Raw genomic sequence first — 23,331 nt, forward strand, 5'->3', positions numbered from 1 at the left:
TTATGTTTTTGTGTTTAAAATATGGTGTGGAAAATATTATTTGTGTTTATTTGATTGTTGTGGATGTGGTATTTTCTACCTAGGCAAATTAAAATGGAATTAAGTAATTAAGCTATGAATAAAAACTCCTAATTAACAAATTAAATCCCTCCCTCCCCAATTCTCTCTTCTTTTTCGAAAAAAAACCTCCCCCATCACCCCATGATTCTCTCAACCGCCCCCACTCCCTCATAACCGATTTCCCTCCCCCTCTTTTCCATTCGTTCTCTCTTCTCGGTCTCTCTCTCTCTCTCTCTCTCTCTCTCTCGCTCTCTAGCTCTCATCTCTCTCGAAGTGTGCTCTCACGGTAAGCTCTCGCCCCTCTCTCTCTCGGTTTACCTTTCCCCATTCATCCCCTTCTCATCATCATCTTGGCTTCTTCAAGGTGTTACGCTCGTACGTTGTAAATCGGTGTAGGGAAAGCTTCGAATTTACGTTTGAACTATCCAAGAAAGGTAACCAAACCCTAACCCTTGTTTAATTCGAAAACTCATGCATATAGGACGTTTTGGATGGTTTAGATGCTGAATAGGGTTTGTGGCTATGTGATATGGTTGAGCATGTTTTTGGTAGTAACTGGCAGTGGGTTCCGACCCCTTTTTATCTAAGCAAACGATCTCCGTTGGGTACGAATTTTGAACTGTATAAAGGTTAATGTGGCTTCTGTGTGGTGTGTAATTTTCAGCCTCTTTGGATGTCGTATGAATTTATTATGATTTTTGCAAGTAAACTGCGCAGTTTCGCGAGTTGTATGTTTTTGGGAGATGTTTTCATGTGCAATTGGCGTGATTCTGAGTGCTATGTTTTTGTGATGAATGTGGGTGTGTTTGACCAAGAGATGGCTCGGGAAAATCAGTGTTTGGTTCGAGGGTTTTGCGTGGGTTGGCCGAGAGTTTTAGGGGCCGGCCTAGGGCAGTGTTGTGGGGGGGTTTTGAAGGGATGATCCCAGGTGTCAGGGTGTGTTTTGGGACGGAGAATGTGTGGTGTGAATGTTGCGGCCGAGGTGCCGAGCAGGCGGCCGAGGTGCCGAGCCAGCGGCCGAGGTGCCGAACAGGTGGCCGAGGTGCCGAGCCAGCGGCCGAGACACCGAGCCATGTCGAGACGCCGATCCTTTTTCCGAGTTTTTCCGAACCTTTTCCGAGCCAAGTGAGCCGTTTGCACAGTAAGGGTATGCCAGGACTTGGAGTGCTGTGTTCGTGTGTCGTGTGCGCGTTTTGGGTACGTCGTTTGCGTGCGGGGTGTGTTTCGAACGTGTGACTTTGTGTGTTTGTTTTGTAACATGTTGTTAAGTGTATGTACGTGTAACGTGCTAGATGTTGAAGTCGTCCACGTAGGAATCATGCATTGTCGTTTAAAGTCTCGTCTCTTCTGACTCTAATCATGATACAATTTATCTTTCAAAAGGGTGATCGTTTACGAGGAAAGTGTGGTTGAAGAAGGGAATTATTTTAAAAGCTAAGCAATCGAGGTGGGCTTTTCTACCCTACTTTTACGTGGGTTGTTTTTAATACGGACTCTGTTCCGGAATTGTTTATGGAGGTGAACTGTTTGTCTTGCCAAATGTTTTGATTTGAAACCTATCTGAAGTGGTTTACCACATATGTTTAATCGAATTCGGGTCTGTTGGGCTGCGAACCCTCAGGCTAGTGTACACGAGACTGGGTGCCATCTGAGAGCAAGTTGGCCGGTCTAGATGACCTGGGGTGTGGCCACGCCCCTTGTCACCGTTTGGATCAGATAGTGTATGATTGAGGGAATAAGGGTGGCAATATCGGAAAATGACTGCGCAGTCGAATTTATGAAATATATTTTGGTGTACTTGGGTTATTTTCATTACACTCAAAACCCCAATGTTACACTGTTATGGCATGACAAACTATGATTTTGGCGTGTGTCCACTGAGTGCAATAAGTACTCAGCCCTGCATGTTGTTTTCTTAATGTGCAGGTTGAGCGGCGATGGGGAGGACGGATGTTGAGCAGTTAAAGTCAAAATGCGTTTCACTTTGTTTTGGATAATGTCGTGTCGTCATACCCGGCATTATCTGTCTCTTGATCTTTTTCCGCTGCTTGTAATCCGAAACAATGTTTTCATTTAAACTCTGGTTACTTAAACTTTTGAAATGTCGCTACAGTACCTTGTTTTAAAATGAATTTCCTTTTATTAAATGTCTTTGGGTCAAATATTCTTGTTTTTCCCCTTTCTTCCCCGCTTCTTTACTCCTCCCCTAGTCGCGGTCCACCGTACTTCCTATCCTTAGGAAATGCGGGCGTGACAGAGTGGTATCAGAGCCTAGGTTTTTTCTTTCTGCTCTGGACCTAAGAGTCTCTTCTGTCTCGATTTAGTGTGTATCCCTGTGTCAAAATAAATAATTGACTAAGTTTTCAAAAGTGTCATTGGCTCAACATCCGACTCATCGCACTCAACCTGAAATGAGGTAATGAAAATTTCGAAATTTTGGAAAGTATATGGAAGTGGAGGAAATTGTGATTTTGGTGTTGAAAATGATTTTTATGTAAAGTTTAAGTAAATGTTGAGACATGTGGAAGGGTACAAAGTGATGTGGAAAAGTTGGAAATTATTTGAGTTATGAACTGTTATGGTGTTATGAACTGTTGATGTATGATGAACTTATATGAAAGCATGTGGCTTATGTGTGATGATATGATGACGTGAATGTTGATGTGAGCTTTTATGTGAGTATGTGTTGGCCTTTTGAATGTTTGAACTTAGACGTGATAGAATTTCACTAGTGCTTCTTGGACCTATGATAGATAAGAGCTTTTGGCCTTTGAACACCAGCGGGTTTGGGTTAGAACAGCGATACGTGCATACACTCTCTCTCTCTCTCTCTCTTCTTCGGTTATGTACTCTGTTTTTATACGCGAGGCGGTTGTTTCTGTTTTTCTATAGATGGAGCGTATGTTCCGAACCGCGCGACGGAGTGATCGCGATAGACTTAGGGCACAGAGGGTGCTCAGGGATTATAGAGTGTACCGGAAGAAGGATCACGTACCGTTGATCGAGTTCGTGGCACACTTCGACACCCTCTGGAGGGCAGCTCAGGAGTTCGGAGTGACAGAGCATGACGGCATTGAGAAGCTAATAGATTTGCTTCCCGATAGCTGGAAGGAGTGGGCCGAAAGAACGGCGAGGAGGTACACGTGGCATGAGCCCGCTACCGATGACATGGTGGGTGACATGGCTGGCTTTCGGAAAGCCGTGTATTGTGCACTGGTGGACTCTCGAGAGGAGCAGCCCCCACAGGAGGTGGAAGAGAGGGTCGTGTATCAGGACAAGTATGTGAGCATGTACGAGGATGAGCAAGGGTTTGAAGATGACTACGGGGAAGAACCCGAGGAGGCTCCGCAAGGGAACCCCGAGGAGGCTCAGCAAGGGAACTCCGAGGAGGACGACGACGAAGACCCGGAGGAAGGGCCTATGGATGAGGATGATAGAGTCGTAGTCTAGAATTAGAATAGTTCGTTGTCTTTTCAGTTTTGCTTTCAGTACGATCTACTCTTGGGAACAATGTTGGCCTTCTTTCTTTTAATGAGAATTTGATTTTGATTTATATCCTATGTGTTGCATCTTATACTACATGAAGGTTTTATAAGAATTTTTGAGAAAGTGGTAATCTTGGATGAGAATTAAAGTAACACTTATGGGTATTGAATCAGAATGCCGCCAAGACGGGGACGTCAACCACGACAAGGAACCAACGTGGGGGCACCACCTCCACCACCACCACCTCCACCCCCGCCTCAACAAGAAAGATTCATAGTTACGTTCTCCAGGCAGAATCCTCCTAAATTTGACGGACAAGGAGACCCATCCAAAGTGGAAGAGTGGATACGCGGCCTCGAGCGTATCTTCAGGGTCATGGAGTGCACAGATAGGGAGCGCATTGCTGGCGCTACCTTTCAACTGTCAGGTGCTGCCGATTACTGGTGGGAGACTCGGCAAAGAACTATGAATCCTGCCCGCCTGGAGGCGCTAACATGAGAGGAGTTTAAGGTGGAGATTGACAACAAGTATGTCCCAAAGACGTACAGACGGGCCAAGGTGGTAGAGTTCCACACGCTAAGCCAAGGCCGAATGACTGTGACCGAGTATGACCGAGCCCTCGCGCAGATGGCACGATACGCGCCCGAGTTGATGGACACCGATGAGAAATGGGCGGTGAAGTTCCGGGCCGGGCTCAGAGATGAGATAAAGGCCGCGTTGGCCTGTCGAGGAGAACTCTCCTACTCGGAGATCTTGACTTGTGCACTGGACGTGGAAGATGCACTCCCTAAGCCAAGAGTTGTGGCAACAACAAACGCGACACCCCTACAAGCTCAGTCAGGCCACCAAGAGAAGAGGAGGTGGGATGGTGACCAGGCTCAGTATGGTGGTAAGAGGCCACAACACATGAGGAACCCACCCTACAATGGCGGGAGACAGAATACTTTCCAACCGAGGGCAAACTTTCCGCCGAGGAACCCTCAATGTGGAAGGTGCTTCAAGTACCACGCCGGGGAGTGTCGAGACCCTAGGTGCTTCAACTGTGGTGGAAGTGGCCATTACTTCCGAAGCTGCCCAAATAAGAACATGGGAACGGGAACGAGACAGAACCAGCTAGGTTTCCGTCCACAATCCCAGGCACTACCTGCACCTCCACCGCAACAACGCCGCCAAGGATTACCATCGCAAGCAAGGGCCTACGCCTTGAAGGGGAAGCAGCCGGCAAACGGGAAAGAAACCTTTGGGCAAGGAAACTTGGCAGGTATGGGCACACTTCTCAATATGCCTATAGTTGTCTTGTTTGATACGGGTGTGTCGCATTCCTTTATATCAACGTCTTGTGTGGATACTTTGGAATTACCTACTGTTAAGACCGAACCCACTATGAGTGTGACCTCACCGGTAGGCGGGACTATAGATATATCCCGATCTTGTACATGTGTGAACTTTGGAATAGGTGAACTCAGTTTAGTGGCTCATAATTTGCAAATAATGACGATGGGTAGCGTAGACATAATCTTGGGTATGGATTGGTTAGCGGAGAACCACGTTACCCTTCATTGTAGAGAAAGGGAAATCTCGTTTGAAACCCCCGGAAAGGAGCCGACGAAGTTTCACGGAATCCCATTGAGCCGACGCAAGTCCATTGTCTCTGCGCTGCAAGCCACTACAATGATGAGGAAGGGATGTCCAGCGTACCTTGTCTATTTGAATGGGGAGGAGAAGAAAGACAGGAAGATAGAAGATGTGATGATAGTGAGTGAATATCCCGATGTCTTCCCCGATGCATTGCCGGGACCCCCACCCGACAGGCAGGTAGAATTCACGATCGATCTGGAGCCCGGATCGGCACCAATATCCAAGGCACCTTATAGAATGGCGCCAAAAGAGTTGGAGGAGCTTAAGGTGCAACTGCAAGAGCTACTGGAATTGGGATTCATTAGACCTAGCGTGTCACCATGGGGAGCACCAGTGTTGTTTGTAAAGAAGAAGGATGGAACGATGAGGATGTGCATCGACTATCGGGAGCTAAACAAACTAACGCTAAAGAACAAGTATCCACTACCAAGGATAGACGACTTGTTTGACCAACTTCGAGGGGCAGGAGTCTTCTCTAAGATGGATTTGAGGTCTGGGTACCATCAGTTGAGGGTTCGGCGAGAAGATGTACCCAAGACGGCGTTCCGAACAAGATATGGTCATTATGAGTTCGTTGTAATGCCTTTTGGACTGACGAACGCCCCGGCAGTGTTCATGGACCTTATGAACCGCGTGTTCCATCCATTTCTGGATCGGTTTGTCCTGGTTTTCATCGATGACGTGCTCGTTTACTCAAAGAACGAAGAGGAGCACAAAGAGCACTTGAGAACCGTCTTAGCAACTCTAAGGGACGAGAAACTATATGCCAAGTTCAGTAAATGCGAGTTTTGGCTCAAGGAAGTGAACTTTCTTGGACATGTAGTAACCTCAGATGGAATTCGTGTAGACCCGGCCAAGGTGGAAGCAGTGCAGGAATGGAAGCCACCTTCTACACAAAATGAAATCCGAAGCTTTTTAGGACTGGCGGGCTATTATCGAAGATTCATCGAGGGATTCTCGAAGATAGCAAGGCCAATGACGCAACAACTGAAAAAGGGAGTCAAGATGATTTGGACGCCAGAATGTGAGGCGAGCTTTCAGTTGTTGAAGGAGAAATTGACCACCGCACCAATCCTAGCTGTGCCGGAGCCAGAGACTGACTATGCGGTATATACGGATGCGTCGAAGGTGGGACTGGGATGTGTGCTTATGCAGAAGGGGAAAGTGATTGCATATGCATCGAGACAATTGAAGCCCCATGAACTGAATTATCCGACGCATGACTTGGAACTGGCAGCTGTGGTGCATGCTTTAAAGATCTGGAGACACCATCTCTATGGAGTCCGTTGTGAGATATACACGGACCATAAGAGTCTAAAGTACTTCTTTGAGCAAAAGGAGCTGAATATGCGCCAACGTAGGTGGCTCGAGTTGGTGAAGGACTACGATTGTGGTATAAATTACCATCCGGGAAAAGCAAACGTAGTGGCCGATGCTCTTAGTAGGAAGTCTCAATCTCAGCTGGCCACCTTTCTTACTATCGAGGAGAGTATAATCCAAGAGTTCAGTAAGATGCGCTTGGAAGTGGTGAGAATGCCCGAGACTGTGGAAGGAATAGTAGCCACGTTGGTAATGGAACCCGACTTAAGAGCCAGAATTGTAGAAGCTCAACGGCGAGATACGTTACTAGAAAAGATTCGCTCAGAAGTGAGGACGGGTGAACCCGGGAGTTTCCGTGAGGCAGCGGATAACGGTCTCACCTACAAGGGAAGGTTGTGTGTGCCTAAGGATGAAGGCCTGAGGATGGAAATCATGAGAGAAGCACATGAAACCCCATACGCTGCTCATCCAGGGAGCACCAAAATGTATCAAGACTTGAAAAGACAGTTTTGGTGGAACGGTATGAAAAAGCATGTTGCGGCATTTGTGGAGAGATGCCTAGCATGTCAACAAGTAAAGGCGCTACACCAACGGCCCTATGGGAAATTGCAACCCCTCGAGATTCCGGAATGGAAGTGGGAACATATTGCAATGGACTTTGTGGTAGGACTGCCAAAATCCCAGCGAGGGAACACGGTGATTTGGGTGATTATAGATCGCCTCACCAAATCTGCCCATTTTGTGCCGGTTCGTGCCACTTATGGATCCGATCAGTTGGCTAAGGTATATGTACGGGAAATTATACGCTTGCATGGAGTTCCAACGACAATCACATCTGATCGTGATGCTAAATTCACTTCTAGATTTTGGACAAGCCTGCAGCGCGAGTTGGGGACTAAGTTGAATTTCAGTACAGCGTTCCACCCGCAAACCGACGGGCAGTCGGAGAGAACGATACAAGCCTTGGAGGACATGCTACGAGCCGTGGTGCTTGATCGAGGCTGGGGTTGGGAAGAAGTACTGCCATTGGTAGAGTTCGCGTACAATAATAGTTACTAGACGACTATCAAGATGGCCCCATATGAGGCCTTGTATGGAAAGAAGTGTAGATCGCCACTTTATTGGGATGAAGTGGGCGAGAGAAGAATTCTCGGACCAGACTCTGTAGAAGAGATGATAGAGATTGTCCGACAAATCCGTGGGAGGATCAAGGAGGCACAAGATCGACAGAAATCTTATGCGGATGTGCGAAGGACCGAGTTACAGTTCGAGGTCGGGGAAAAGGTCTTTCTGAAAGTTTCCCCTTCTAAGGGAATAACTCGTTTTGGAGTGAAGGGAAAGCTGAGACCCCGATTTATTGGTCCATACGAGATTTTGGATAGAGTCGGCGTGGTAGCATACAGGTTGGCTCTACCACCAAGCTTTGGAAATGTGCACAACGTCTTCCATGTGTCACAATTGAGGAAGTACGTGTTTGACCCCACACACATAGTTCACCAAGAAGAGATGATGGTCCTAAATCCCGATCTAAGCTATGAGGAGAAGCCCGAGGCCATTTTGGATCGAAGAGTGCAAGAATTGAGGAATAAGTCAATTGCTTCGGTGAAAGTACGGTGGAGGAATCATGGAACCGAAGAGGCAACATGGGAATCAGAAGATAAGATGAGAGAGAAGTTTCCAGAGCTGTTTGAGTAATCTAACAAATTTCGAGACGAAATTTTGTTAAGGTGGGAGGAATGTAATACCCGATAATTTGTGGAATTTTATTCTTTTAATTAAGGATGAAATTTTTATGTTTTTGTGTTTAAAATATGGTGTGGAAAATATTATTTGTGTTTATTTGATTGTTGTGGATGTGGTATTTTCTACCTAGGCAAATTAAAATGGAATTAAGTAATTAAGCTATGAATAAAAACTCCTAATTAACAAATTAAATCCCTCCCTCCCCAATTCTCTCTTCTTTTTCGAAAAAAAAACCTCCCCCATCACCCCATGATTCTCTCAACCGCCCCCACTCCCTCATAACCGATTTCCCTCCCCCTCTTTTCCATTCGTTCTCTCTTCTCGGTCTCTCTCTCTCTCTCTCTCTCTCGCTCTCTAGCTCTCATCTCTCTCGAAGTGTGCTCTCACGGTAAGCTCTCGCCCCTCTCTCTCTCGGTTTACCTTTCCCCATTCATCCCCTTCTCATCATCATCTTGGCTTCTTCAAGGTGTTACGCTCGTACGTTGTAAATCGGTGTAGGGAAAGCTTCGAATTTACGTTTGAACTATCCAAGAAAGGTAACCAAACCCTAACCCTTGTTTAATTCGAAAACTCATGCATATAGGACGTTTTGGATGGTTTAGATGCTGAATAGGGTTTGTGGCTATGTGATATGGTTGAGCATGTTTTTGGTAGTAACTGGCAGTGGGTTCCGACCCCTTTTTATCTAAGCAAACGATCTCCGTTGGGTACGAATTTTGAACTGTATAAAGGTTAATGTGGCTTCTGTGTGGTGTGTAATTTTCAGCCTCTTTGGATGTCGTATGAATTTATTATGATTTTTGCAAGTAAACTGCGCAGTTTCGCGAGTTGTATGTTTTTGGGAGATGTTTTCATGTGCAATTGGCGTGATTCTGAGTGCTATGTTTTTGTGATGAATGTGGGTGTGTTTGACCAAGAGATGGCTCGGGAAAATCAGTGTTTGGTTCGAGGGTTTTGCGTGGGTTGGCCGAGAGTTTTAGGGGCCGGCCTAGGGCAGTGTTGTGGGGGGGTTTTGAAGGGATGATCCCAGGTGTCAGGGTGTGTTTTGGGACGGAGAATGTGTGGTGTGAATGTTGTATAGGGTTTGAGAATCGGAAGTTGGAGGAAAGTGAGTGTGCACGGGACGAGCCAGGCGGCCGAGGTGCCGAGCAGGCGGCCGAGGTGCCGAGCAGGCGGCCGAGATGCCGAGCCAGCGGCCGAGGGGCCGAGCAGGCGGCCGAGGTGCCGAGCCAGCGGCCGAGGTGCCGAGCAGGCGGCCGAGGTGCTGAGCCAGCGGCCGAGGTGCCGAACAGGTGGCCGAGGTGCCGAGCCAGCGGCCGAGACACCGAGCCATGTCGAGACGCCGATCCTTTTTCCGAGTTTTTCCGAACCTTTTCCGAGCCAAGTGAGCCGTTTGCACAGTAAGGGTATGCCAGGACTTGGAGTGCTGTGTTCGTGTGTCGTGTGCGCGTTTTGGGTACGTCGTTTGCGTGCGGGGTGTGTTTCGAACGTGTGACTTTGTGTGTTTGTTTTGTAACATGTTGTTAAGTGTATGCACGTGTAACGTGCTAGATGTTGAAGTCGTCCACGTAGGAATCATGCATTGTCGTTTAAAGTCTCGTCTCTTCTGACTCTAATCATGATACAATTTATCTTTCAAAAGGGTGATCGTTTACGAGGAAAGTGTGGTTGAAGAAGGGAATTATTTTAAAAGCTAAGCAATCGAGGTGGGCTTTTCTACCCTACTTTTACGTGGGTTGTTTTTAATACGGACTCTGTTCCGGAATTGTTTATGGAGGTGAACTGTTTGTCTTGCCAAATGTTTTGATTTGAAACCTATCTGAAGTGGTTTACCACATATGTTTAATCGAATTCGGGTCTGTTGGGCTGCGAACCCTCAGGCTAGTGTACACGAGACTGGGTGCCATCTGAGAGCAAGTTGGGTCTAGATGACCTGGGGTGTGGCCACGCCCCTTGTCACCGTTTGGATCAGATAGTGTATGATTGAGGGAATAAGGGTGGCAATATCGGAAAATGACTGCGCAGTCGAATTTATGAAATATATTTTGGTGTACTTGGGTTATTTTCATTACACTCAAAACCCCAATGTTACACTGTTATGGCATGACAAACTATGATTTTGGCGTGTGTCCACTGAGTGCAATAAGTACTCAGCCCTGCATGTTGTTTTCTTAATGTGCAGGTTGAGCGGCGATGGGGAGGACGGATGTTGAGCAGTTAAAGTCAAAATGCGTTTCACTTTGTTTTGGATAATGTCGTGTCGTCATACCCGGCATTATCTGTCTCTTGATCTTTTTCCGCTGCTTGTAATCCGAAACAATGTTTTCATTTAAACTCTGGTTACTTAAACTTTTGAAATGTCGCTACAGTACCTTGTTTTAAAATGAATTTCCTTTTATTAAATGTCTTTGGGTCAAATATTCTTGTTTTTCCCCTTTCTTCCCCGCTTCTTTACTCCTCCCCTAGTCGCGGTCCACCGTACTTCCTATCCTTAGGAAATGCGGGCGTGACAAATTTCGCCCCTTGATATAATTGAATTTAATGAGAGTGAAATGAAATAAGAGTAGAATAAAATGAAGATAAAAATAAAATGACAATTTTCATTCAGATCTCTCCTTTATCACAAGAGCAGTTCATTCCATTATATCATTTCGATATATCATTTCATTCCATCGTACTAAGAAGGGCCTTAATTAGCTGAAAAATAGAATTCTAAGATTGTTTAATACATTCATCCAACAAAGTGGTACATTCATCATAATCAACCAAAACTGACCATTCACCAAAAGGCAATTCAACACTTTAACATGATGTTGAGTGGAGCCCTAATCTTCAAGCTCAATGATCTTCACCACAGACGCATCCCCAACTTTCTGGCAAACCACCACGCGGTCATGCGGTTTTATTACACCCGAGGCCTTCCCGTGATCCAAGGCTACCTTCAGCACAGACTCGTTCGTCGAGCTCGTGAACTCAGCCTGTAAACAAAACAAACATACACTCAAAATTATGTGTTGGATCCTCCACTATAACGAGCCTACAAGCGAGCACATGATCGATAATCGTTGGGACTTTTGAATGATGCCGAATGCAAGTAGGTACATAAACAACTACGACCAAACAGGGAGAGAGAAACGGAAGAAACGTCTTACTGGATGCCGAGGATCTGCAAGCATGGGGAAAAGGCCTCTTACTATCAGAGATTGCCTCGCCTGCCAACAACGAATATGCCAAACGATTAATTAGCGACAAGGGAATTTTCCTTCTCTTTCGTCTCATTTCAAGTAGAAGTTTGTGAAACTAAATTGTCTATACAGATCAGATTATACAGCAGAGTACCTCAAAAGCCCCACTGAAGGTCCACGAGAGCTGATTCGTCTTCAGACGGGGAATGACAACGGATAAAACCGGCATAGTAGGTCTATACTTAGCTATTAACCTGCATCGTTTGTTAGGAAGGAGCATATTTAGCTACTGCATTTAAGTATCAAAATTTATCTGTTGCAAAATATACAACACAGAATATAGGACTATAGAGAGAAACGCAAACCTTGCAGCTCTTCCCGATGAAGTGAAACAAATAATGATCGATGCCTTCACCTTGATGGCAGCACGGACCTACATAAATAAGAAAATGCAGGGGGTGTCACGAATAACTCAGAAGACCAATCGAAACAGATTGAAAGAAACGAAATAAAGCAAAAATGGCGGTAGATGCATACTGCTGAGGAAGCTATTGATTCTAGGTGCGACATTGGCTCGCCAACATGTTTCACGGCCTTCTTGAAATAGAGATCTTGATGGTAGGCCTTTTCTGCCTGCATGTGGTATAAAAAGTTCGATGAGCCAAACCAGATGAGATGTTGTATCGTAGAATCTATGCAAATGTAATATCGGTGTATCATGGAAGTGTAGAGTTTCAAAGGAGCAGGATAAATCGCACCTCAGCACAAATTTTCCCGACTGTAGATATTGTCTCGACAGGGTAGAGTCCTCGTAAGGTCTCTGCACCTAGTAGAATTGCATCAGTGCCTGAAAACGAGTGCAAATGACGTTTAATGAGCTTTCAAGTTTTCGGGCTCATAAAAAGTCATGGATATTAATTCTTAGGACACCTAAAGAAGCTACTACGAAACAAAAACTTATTATAAAAACGGAAGATACCATCTAGCACAGCATTTGCAACATCAGTTGCCTCTGCACGAGTGGGCCTTAAGTTGTCAGTCATGCTGTCTACAACACGAGTCACCACTGCGGGCTTCCCTGCAACATTGCATTTGTAAATGGCTTCCTTTTGGTATAAGAATACCTGCATACAGCAAGAACATGTCAGATCTTCAGGTAGCTAAGAAAAGAAATTGTGCATTAAAGTTCGATGTAGACCTTCTCGGGTGGTAGATCTATTCCAAGATTTCCACGAGCAAGGATTATGCCATCTGCTTCTTGGAGAATCTCGTCAAAATTATCCAAGCCCTGTAAATAGAGGGAAATAACTATGGCATACATTTATGTGTAAATTTTGTTCCGGAAAGATCAAAGATGAAAAATTGACCTCCACGTTCTCAATCTTCGCAAAAATCTGAGTCTGACTGAGGTCACCTAATCCAGAAAGAAACTCGCGCGCCTGACAAAAAAATGTAAAATTTCCGCACCAGGCTTGTCACAAATGTTGCCTAAATGATCTAAACATAAATGGTTTGAAGAGAGAAACTTGTAAATAAAATCTATGATACTATACTTACATGTCTAACATCTTCAGCCCGTCGAGCATAAGAAAGTGAGAGAAAATCTATTTTGTTTCGAACTCCCCAAGTGCTTATAACCTGATTATGGTATAAAACAGACATGCCATGTAAATTAGGTATAACTTTTTCTACAGAGCGAGTGTGTGTTTGTTTGTGTGCGTGCATTTAAACAAATTACTCATTAGAGATGAAAGAAGCTCATGCCTCCTTATCTTTATCAGTGAGAGTAGGAAGATCAATATGGATCCCTGCGACATGCAATGTGTATAACGGCCCAGCCAACGTGGCAGAATTTTTTATCAGACAAACCACATCCTCCCCTTTTACCTCTGACACCTGCACCGAGTAATGGCAAATGTGATCAAGAATTTCACAGTCAGTAACTGAAATATGAAGGTAAGAAGATGCAAAAGGCAATGAAATGAAATAATATTCTGGCCTGCCATACCTCCATCCAAACCGAAGTCGTTTCATTTCCAGTAAACAAGTATTGGCCGATGAAAATATCATCTCCCTTTTTCACGGCCTGCAAAAGAGGAAACTAGGTTTGTCAATTAAGCAATGTTACAGAAATCAAACTGAGAAAAGGCGGGACTGAGGCAGGCAATATCGAGAACCTCTAGTGTTACTATAAATAATCGATCCATAATCATACATGCATGACAACTCACGGGCAAGATAAACATCACGAAATTTCTTATAGACGTAGCATCTTTACCTTGGATAATCCACTAAAATTAATCGGAAGTAGATCAGAACTCGCTTGCTTATCTTGATCGGGTGTTAGGATGACAAAAGAATCTTCCTTAAGGGCGATTGGGTGCTCAGACTTGTTGACAAGTAGCAGCTCTGGACCCAACGTATCTAGCATAACCTGAGAGAAATGAAATGACTTTACATATTCTAAACAGCAAAATAATACACTAAGCTATAAGCCATGGCCAGTTAAGATTCCATTGTCAGGGCATATGAAGCTTACCCCGCACAGTTTTTGTGTTGCCTTGATTGCCATCGATAAGTTCTCCAGTGTGTCTTGGTGAAATTTCGCATCACCAAACGAGAAATCAAATCGTGCAACTATTTATACATCAAAAGAATTTGATTTAGATGATTGCAGCAGCAGCAAGGGCTATCACGACAGTCGTCTACCTTACAAGGTAGCGATTGAAGAATTCATGAGCCATATGACATTGAACTAGTTGTTCATTGATCTATCTTTGGACAACTACTTGTAGTATTATTCATCAACTACACTCGAAAATCCAATAACCGATCCAATGCAGACTACCCCCCACCCCACCCACCCAACACCATTACCACCACAAGCATCAGCACATTGCCAATGCAGACAGCAAGATAAGCATCTACTCTTTAATCTCACCCTACCTCGCTCACCCGCCCAACCCCCTGAATGCCCAAACACAGCAGTCCAGCAACAAATTAATAAGCAATCTAAAAGCAACTACACATCACCAAATAGGTAGAAACACACACAAAAACATAAAGAGGAGCTGAGTAAAGAAAAATCACCAGACATTCCAGCCTTGAGACAGCCAGAGATAACCTCAACAGACCGTGAATTCGGGCCTAGTGTCCCCACTATCTTCGTCATTGCCGGAAAGAAACTCTACACAAACAAATCACATCCCAACTCACAACACAATACAAAAACAGCAGCACAAAAAATTGTTCAAATTCAAGAATATCATAATCACAATGTGGTCAAGAAATCATCCATTATGGCCAGTTCACACAACCCTTTTCTCTAATCACATCAAAACGGCCAAGATCGTGAAGGAAGAATACAAACAACCAGCCAAGATCGTGGTCGAGAATAGTTCGACTAACCCCCTTTTCACCACACATACAACAAATTGGGAAAAAAAAAGATTCGATTTTTGAGGCATTATTGTGAAGAGAAATGATATGTACAGGCTTGGATGGCTCGAGAATGGAAGCCATCCTAATGGGCTCTTCAAGAAGCAGGTAATTTGAGACCACCATTTTTCACGCACAAACACACAGTGGAGAGTGAGTTCTTGACGATGAGGGTAGCTGAGACGAATGATGGAGGAGTGAAGTGAGGGGAAACCGGGGCATTTTGCCCTCCTTTTCTACGTACAAAATCAATGCGCTGTCGCTGTCGCATCATTCGTGTCACCAATCAATTTCAGTTCTTGTAGTACTCAACCTTAATTATTTCTAACGTGGTCACATTTTTACTTTTAGATGAAAATAATATTGTTAGAGAGAATCAACGAATGAATCTTTAAATTCTGCATGTCCTATAAGCCCGTTTTTATTAATTCATCAAACTTGATTATTAGTTCTATACGAGTATTATCAACATTTTTAATCTCATACAAAATGGACTTTTCTATGTCTAGCAACGAGACAATACCAAAATGTAACATTTACTACTAATGTAAGGCTGTTTGAAAAGTCGAAGTTGATTAAATCATTAATTGCCCTTTATTGTTCAAATAAATCTTCGTTTTTTTTAGAGTTTTCTAATTATTCCAAAGTTTAATTGGAATCATGTTGTATTTGTGTAAATGGAAAGGCATCTATGATTTTTTATTTTTTGCATATTGTTTGTTCATATGTCACTGTCAAAATTTACTATGGATTCATTGACATGGTGTGTGATGGCTCGGCGAATTTTTGATGATGATGAATGCTCGTAAAAATAAATTACGACACAGAGAATTTTACGTGGTTCGATTTACTGAGGTAAATCTACGTCCACGGGGAGAAATGGGGGCAGGTTTGTATTGCTTGATCTGCGAATTATAGCTTACAACACCGACTTGCTATATGATTATTTCTCTAGAGAGATTCTAACCCTTTTCTATCAGATCTAAGTTCTATTTATACATTGAACTAAGATCGTGGCTTACATCATCACTCTAGGTCGTGGAGGTCGTGTAGGTCATGGCCTAAGATCGTGGCCTGAGTTGACGCCACGTGGTAGTGGATGTATTGGAAGTTGTGGAAATCCTGCATGGGTCCACTAACTCCTTGTTCGGTCGAATACTGAGACCGAACTGCTTTGGTTGCCGATCTGAGAGTAGAGCTTGATGCCGACCTGAGAGCAGAGCTTGATTGGTTGGCTTTTACCGAGCTGTAGGCAGAGGCCGAACTCTTTGGTAATGCCGAACTCCTCCGAACTCTTTGGTAATGCCGAACTCATACTCTTCCTTGGGCTTTGGGCTGATGGGCCGTCACTGCTGTTGGGCTTGTTTAGTTCGTACCCCATCACTACCCCCCCCGAAAGACGAAGTGAATCACTTCGGCGAAGCGAGTCACTTCGGCACTCTGGATAAAGGTACGGGGGAGGCTGACGTCAGGAGACGTGCCTTGCATGTGACTGCATTAAATGCGACAGTAAAATCCGGCCGTTGAATCCTGAAAAGGTGGGATTCGAAACGGTGCGACGATTTTGAAATCTTCGCCGAATCTGATAAATATGCTCTTTCTTCCTCATTTGAACACCTTTGCTGTTGCGTCTTCTATACTCTCTCTTTCTCGAGAAATTTTCTTCCGCTTTCAAGAGCTTCTTCAGACTTTCTTCACTTTCAAAAAGTAAGAAAAATGTCTTCTTCTTCTTCTTCGGTGTCGGGTAGCGGTAGGAAAGGGGATAAGGGGTCTTCTAGCCGGAAAGAATCCGGGGAGAAGACCGTAGAGTATTTTCACAGTATCTTGAGTAAGGATACTGTGATATCCCTTCACGAGAAATATTTTTTACCTGGGGGGAAGGCGGTGGTTCCCGACGATGATCATAGGGCTAACGACCCTCCGGAGGGTTATGCCACCGTTTACGAAGCCTGCTTAGAATGCGGGCTTCGTTTTCCTCTTCCCCCACCTTTTGTAGAGCTTCTTGATTTTTTTCAACTCCCTTTAGGTCAGGTGACTCCGAACTCTTGGAGGCACTTATCGGCTTTTGCTGCCGAACTGCGTAGGCTAGATAAGGATCTGTCTCTGAGGGCAATCCTTAATTTTTTCCAGTTTAAAAGGAAGGGATCTTGGTTTTACTTGATCCCCTTACAGCCTTTTAGGGCCTTCTGCAGAACCAAGTGGCCGAAATGGCAAAACCGTTTCTTTTTTTATAATAGGACTTCGGCTCCGGGCTTTCCTTGGAGAAGGCCGAAGTCCGTGATTCCCCATCCTCGGTTAGAACCGTTGGCCGAGCTCGAGGGCGAGCTCAATAAGATTCCTATGATTAGGAAACAGTATTCGGAAACTGAGCTCGTCAAGGGCGACCTCGTGTTCAATATCTCGTCTTCGGACGAAGAGGCCGAGGGTGAGGATTTCTCTTTATCTTTATGCTCTACTGCTTTAACGAAGAAAACTAACCTTGTTTTCTTGCTTTTTGGCAGTGTTCATGCTGAATAAGGCTATCCGAAAGTCCTCCGAGCTTGAGGAGCCGGAGAAAGAGAAGGCTACCAGCTCGGCGCCTGATGCCGAGAAGAATCCGAAGAGGCAAAAGACCTCTTCGGGTCCAAAGAAGCCGGAGTCGACTTCGGCAAGTAGGAAGGGGAGGACCCAGAAGCCCCCGAGAGCGCCAGAGAAAGACATGGTCTTGGCGCCTCCTTCGGAGCATATCTGTGAGCCATTTTTATGGCCCACGGACTTCGCCGAGGTGAATTGTCTTCTTGATTCTTTGGCTTGGCTTCTGTCCTGTATTTTTGGTGCCCTCTGTTGACTTTTTTCCTTATCCATTTTCAGAGGAACGATATGCTCTCCAAGCTCGTCGCCGTCGAACTCTCCAAAGCGTCCAACGACTATGCTGAGATGCAGAGGAAATTGGCGGCTGCTTGTCACCGGGCCGAGCAGGCCGAGGCAAACTTTGAGAAAGCCAGAGCTGCTAGGATTTCGGCCCAGGATGAAGCTCAGTTTGCCAAAAACCAGCTCGTCATCCAGCGAGAGCAGACGAAACGGAGTGATGCTGCCGCCGTGGTTGCCCAGGGGGAGGCTCTCCGTGTTTACACGGAGAAACTCTTTTTGAGTAGCCAGTTCTCGGCTTTTGTCGGTAGTCTGGTAAGGCTAATTGCCGATAAGGGCGGGCAGGGGGCCGACGTCGTACTGCCTCTGTACAGCCGAGAGATAGCAGCTCGGCTTCAGAATCTGCCGCTCCTTGAGGAGCTCGCTTCATCTTCGGTCCTGCTTTCTGCAGACCGAGTCCGGAGTTGTCGAGCTGATCGGGACGAGAACCTGGAGGCTATCTTTGCCTCCGTGGGACCCGTTTCACCCGCTTCGACTTACAACGGAGAGGGTGAGGCCGAGCCGCTGGAGCGGGAGGCCGAAGTCGAGCGAGCCGGGCATCCGGAGAAGGAAGCCGATCAGGAGACGCAGCAGATCGGCTACGGTGGCGCCGAGCAGGCTGAGGAGAGCAAGGAGGCAGAGGCTGAAGCTGAAGCAGATAAGGAGAAGGAAGCTGAACCTCACCGAGAAGGTGGAGACGAAGCTAGCGAAGTATGATTTCGTCTCCCTTCTCTTAGTTTAGTTTCTTCCTTTATGTAAAATGGCCTTGAAGCCCTCCTTGTATAGAAAAATTTTTTTCTTATGAATGAAAAAACTCTTCTTTCTGCTCTTGTGTCTTCGTATAGCCTTTCGTACTCTCTTACTCCTGTTGTGGTTTACTACCTGCTCGGTAAGCTGAAATGCCGAACTGACGTAGCTGCTTTGTATTCTTAACTCTCAAGGAGCTGGAGGTACTTCACTGGAAGCGGCTGTACTCTTCGGCTTTAGACGAAGCTGAGAAAAGAGCTATAGCCGATCAGACGAAGAATGACGAGCTTCTGGCTCGTTTGGTGAAGCTGGATGCCGATAATAAGGACTTAGAGTCCGATAAGAATGATCTGGAGGCCGAGCTGAATACGACCATTGCTGAGAGGACTGCGTACGAGGATTACATCCGTGTGCGCGGGGGAATGACCATATCAGATGTTCAGAGTCGAGTTGACGAACTGTGGGAGGAATATAATGTACTCCGGAGAAACAATGCGCTGGAGAGCTCGGCTTGCCAACAAGTCGTGACATCATTGCGGCGCTGGGCCTCTCGGTACGACATAGTTCTTGCCCGGCGTCCCTCAATCGAGAGATTCCTCCGGCATTTCCCGCCAACAGATGCTAGTACTCCAGCTCAAACCTCTGATTCACTTGCTCAAAACCCTACTCCAAGTCAGCAACGAACTCAGGGACAACCGGAGACGTCAAGTCGAGGACGGACTGAAGTTCGCAGAGGAGCTGTGGTTATGAGTGAGCAAGATCGGCAAATGCTTCGTGAAGAGACTCTTCGCCGCCGAGGTGCTAGGGCTTCCCGGGCTCAGAGAAGAGGTGGCAGGTCGATTAGAGCATCTCGTCGACCTGCTTATTCTGCGGCTGCCTGGAACGCCCGAACTCAGCTTCACGAAGATTTTGTGAATAGATGGCTCAACTTTAGCAACCCTGGACAGTAGAATAGTCCTTTGTAATAGCGTAACGCCATCTCGTAGGGTAGCGGAGTTGTGTGCCGAACAAGATTTGAAAAATGAAATTTTGTTTTTGTTTTCGCTTCTAACACTGTATTTACAGCTTAGCGAAAAAATTTCATCGTGCTTGTCCTCGGTCTTATGAAGTAAACTTCTTTGACCGGACTTGTCTTTGGTCTGATGAAATAAACATCTTTGACTGGACTCGTCTTTGGTCTGATGAAATAAACATCTTTGACCGGACTCGTCTTTGGTCTGATGAAATAAACATCTTTGACCGGACTTGTCTTTGGTCTGATGAAATAAACATCTTTGACCGGACTCGTCTTTGTGTTCTAATTTGGCGATTTTCGTCGCCGGGATCGAACTTTCCCTTGTCCTAATTCGGCGAGTTTTATCGCGTGGATCGGACTTTCCCAGTTAACCGAAGTGGTCTTATGCAGTAAACCTCTTTGACTAGACATGGTCGTCCTCGGTCTTATGAGGTAAACTGCTTTGACCGAACTTGGTCGTCCTAATTCGGCGAGTTTTATCGCATGGATTGGACTTTCCCTTGTCCTAATTCAGGCAAGTTTTATCGCGAGAATCGGACTTTTGTTGCAGTTCGTTTCAGACGAAGTGCTTGATTTTTAAGCAGAATTGTGGTCTTGTATCCTCTTTAGAAGCTTTGACACACAATCTTCGGCTTGTTGCAGCTCGTTTCGGACGAACTGCTTGTTTAAGCTGAATTGTGGCCTTGTATCCTCTTTAGAAGCTTTGACGCACAATCGTTGGCTTGTTGCAGCTCGTTTCGGACGAACTGCTTGTTTAAGCTGAATTGTGGTCTTGTATCCTCTTTAGAAGCTTTGACACACAATCTTCGGCTTGTTGCAGCTCGTTTCGGACGAACTGCTTGTTTAAGCTGAATTGTGGTCTTGTATCCTCTTTAGAAGCTTTGACGCACAATCGTTGGCTTGTATATGTTCTAAGAAGGGGATCAGCCTTCGAAGACAAGATACCTCAGTAACATTTGTAAGAGACGACACACACATAGACAGACAAAACGCATATAGACAAAAACAAGTAAAAAACAAAGAAAACACATAAGACTGACTGACCGGACTGTCTCTTACAAATGGAACTTTTTGAGGTTGGAAACGTACCATGTTCGGGGTACTTGTGCTCCTGACGCGTGAGTCAATTTGTAAGACCCTTTGCCGAGGACTTCTGACACCCGATATGGACCTTCCTATGTGGGTTCGAGTTCGCCCAGCTTTTCTGCTCGGCTTACTTCGTTGTTTCTCAAGACGAGATCTCCCACTTGAAATTGCAGCTTCTTCACCCTTTGGTTGTAATACCGGGCTACTTGCTCCTTGTACTTGGCTGCTTCTAGGCAGGCCAATTCTCTTCTTTCTTCGGCAAGATCTAGTTCGGCTCTCAGTCCGTCACCATTCATTTCTGAGGAGAAATTGAGTTCGGGGACTGGATATGCCGATCTCAACCGAATCACGGCTTTAGTGCCGTACACCATCGAGTTCGGCTCCGGTGTGACTTCGGTCATTTCGCCGGCCTCTGATTCCGGCTGCTGTGATTGCTATGCTTGATGGTGCCGAACTGATTGCTCGGCACTTTTAAGCGCAATCTGCGAACACACTTGCTCTTTTTCGATCACCTCGGATGACCGCTATCTCTCCTTTAGTGGAGAAGGTGTTCGGCGAGGATGCCTCTGATCGCTATGACCGGGCTTCTTTTTGTCTTCTCTAGATGAGCTGTCTAAAGACCGTTTTCGACGGTCTGCCTCATCGGCACGAGAAAACTTGTCCGCAATGTCCCACATCTCTTGAGCTGTTTGCGGACCGCACTCCACGAGCTTTCTGTAGAGAACTCCGGGCAGGATTCCATTTTGGAATGCCGAAATGACAAGTAGATCATTGAGATTATCTACTTGTAGGCATTCCTTGTGGAATCTCGTCATAAAATCGCTGATCTTTTCGTCGCGACCTTGACGTATAGAAAGCAGCTGAGCCGAAGTGATCCGGGCTTCCGCTTTCTGAAAGAACCTCCTGTGGAAAGCATCCATTAGATCTCGGTAGGATCTAATGCTGCCTTGGGGGAGGCTATCGAACCACCTTCTTGCGTTCCCGATAAGCAGCTCGGGAAACAGCTTGCACATGTGGACCTCGTTGAGACCCTGGTTCGCCATGTTATATTGATAGCGTCCCAAGAAATCATGAGGATCCACGAGTCCGTCATAGGTTATCGACGGAGTTCGGTAGTTCTGTGGTAGGGAAGTTCGGGTAATATCGTCCGAGAACGGAGTCCTCAATGCTCCGTACATGGCGAACCCGACATTTCTTCGGTATGGAGGAGATGAAGTTCTCCTGTGATTCCGGTACCGAGGATTCTTTCTTCTGGAAGACATGATACTACTGCGGTAGTGACTGTCTCGTATGGAGGGAGAGGGAGAATCCGCCGTTTTCGCCTCCGGCTGCTTTTGGCTTCTCTGCAGGAAGGTTAAGAATTCCTCCTGCTTTTCAGCCAAAAACAGCCTGACAGCCTCGTTCAAATCGGGCTGCTGGGAAGACTCGGTGTGACGGCTTTTGGAGCGGCTTGTTCCTCCGCCATGAGAACTGGTGGTGGATTTATCCCTAGGCTGTTTTCCAGACCTATGGGATGGATTGGCTTCCTCCTGGTTCTCACGGGCAGGAATACGGGTACTCTGCGATCTGGTATGCATTTTTTGGGTTGAAAAAATGGTCAAAAATTCGCTTTATCACAAATTTGGTTCTCTGTTTCCCACAGACGGCGCCAGTGATGGCTCGGCGAATTTTTGATGATGATGAATGCTCGTAAAAATAAATTACGACACAGAGAATTTTACGTGGTTCGATTTACTGAGGTAAATCTACGTCCACGGGGAGAAATGGGGGCAGGTTTGTATTGCTTGATCTGCGAATTATAGCTTACAACACCGACTTGCTATATGATTATTTCTCTAGAGAGATTCTAACCCTTTTCTATCAGATCTAAGTTCTATTTATACATTGAACTAAGATCGTGGCTTACATCATCACTCTAGGTCGTGGAGGTCGTGTAGGTCATGGCCTAAGATCGTGGCCTGAGTTGACGCCACGTGGTAGTGGATGTATTGGAAGTTGTGGAAATCCTGCATGGGTCCACTAACTCCTTGTTCGGTCGAATACTGAGACCGAACTGCTTTGGTTGCCGATCTGAGAGTAGAGCTTGATGCCGACCTGAGAGCAGAGCTTGATTGGTTGGCTTTTACCGAGCTGTAGGCAGAGGCCGAACTCTTTGGTAATGCCGAACTCCTCCGAACTCTTTGGTAATGCCGAACTCATACTCTTCCTTGGGCTTTGGGCTGATGGGCCGTCACTGCTGTTGGGCTTGTTTAGTTCGTACCCCATCAGTGTGCTGAATAAACAATGGATTTGGAGATGACACGTGTTGCAAGTATCCTTTTCAAATTGATTTTAAAATTTTAAGCATTCAGTAGCGTCCAAATTTGGTTAAAGACTCTCTCGAAAATGTTCGCATAAATAGTAAAGTACTGTTAGAAACTTTGAATCAAGGTAAAAAGCAAACCATTGGCGCCACCTTTTTTGTAAGCAAAGCTGCTAAACGGCTACTCGATCACAGGCATGCTAGGCATTGCGAGTATATGTGCGCTTGATCGAGTACATGCACTCTTATCCGGGGCGTAACCTGAATTTTATTAAAGGAGGGGCAAAATATACTACTTCCGTCCCGGACTACTTGCACTTATTTCCTTTTTGGGCGTCCCAAGTTATTTGCACTCTTTCCATTTTTAGTAAAAATTATCACTTACAGCAGCAATTGTTGACTTTGCTATACACTCATTCCTTAAT

At 45.6% G+C, this 23,331-nt stretch overlaps 1 protein-coding gene and 2 long non-coding RNA genes across 4 annotated transcripts; 2 read left to right on the forward strand and 1 right to left on the reverse strand.

The window, feature by feature from the left end:
* Positions 1-313: 313 nt before the first annotated feature.
* On the forward strand, positions 314-2,172 carry LOC121747818. Its single transcript, XR_006039350.1, has 3 exons — positions 314-494; positions 1,444-1,507; positions 1,987-2,172. It is a non-coding gene; the product is annotated as an uncharacterized LOC121747818 (long non-coding RNA).
* A 6,426-nt stretch (positions 2,173-8,598) lies between these two features.
* LOC121747810 lies at positions 8,599-10,615 on the forward strand. The gene is made up of 3 exons (XR_006039346.1): positions 8,599-8,783; positions 9,890-9,953; positions 10,430-10,615. It is a non-coding gene; the product is annotated as an uncharacterized LOC121747810 (long non-coding RNA).
* Positions 10,616-10,821: 206 nt separating this feature from the next.
* LOC121748451 (pyruvate kinase 2, cytosolic-like) lies at positions 10,822-15,087 on the reverse strand. 2 transcript variants are annotated; one of them, XM_042142821.1, is made up of 16 exons: positions 14,925-15,087; positions 14,523-14,619; positions 13,972-14,069; positions 13,711-13,866; positions 13,441-13,518; positions 13,197-13,328; positions 12,990-13,070; positions 12,800-12,871; positions 12,631-12,720; positions 12,412-12,556; positions 12,191-12,279; positions 11,970-12,065; positions 11,798-11,865; positions 11,587-11,686; positions 11,400-11,459; positions 10,822-11,225 (listed from the first exon to the last, which is right to left on the reverse strand). In XM_042142821.1, the coding sequence occupies exons 1-16, from the start codon at positions 14,994-14,996 to the stop codon at positions 11,073-11,075; spliced, it is 1,587 nt and encodes a 528-aa protein (XP_041998755.1). In that variant the 5' UTR covers positions 14,997-15,087; the 3' UTR covers positions 10,822-11,072. The 2 variants fall into 2 exon arrangements, with proteins under 2 accessions (XP_041998755.1, XP_041998754.1); XM_042142820.1 differs by having other exon boundaries at positions 14,841-15,076.
* Between the last annotated feature and the right edge of the window lie 8,244 nt (positions 15,088-23,331).

This window comes from Salvia splendens, chromosome 9 (assembly GCF_004379255.2).
Source record: "Salvia splendens isolate huo1 chromosome 9, SspV2, whole genome shotgun sequence".
Lineage (NCBI taxonomy): Eukaryota > Viridiplantae > Streptophyta > Magnoliopsida > Lamiales > Lamiaceae > Salvia > Salvia splendens.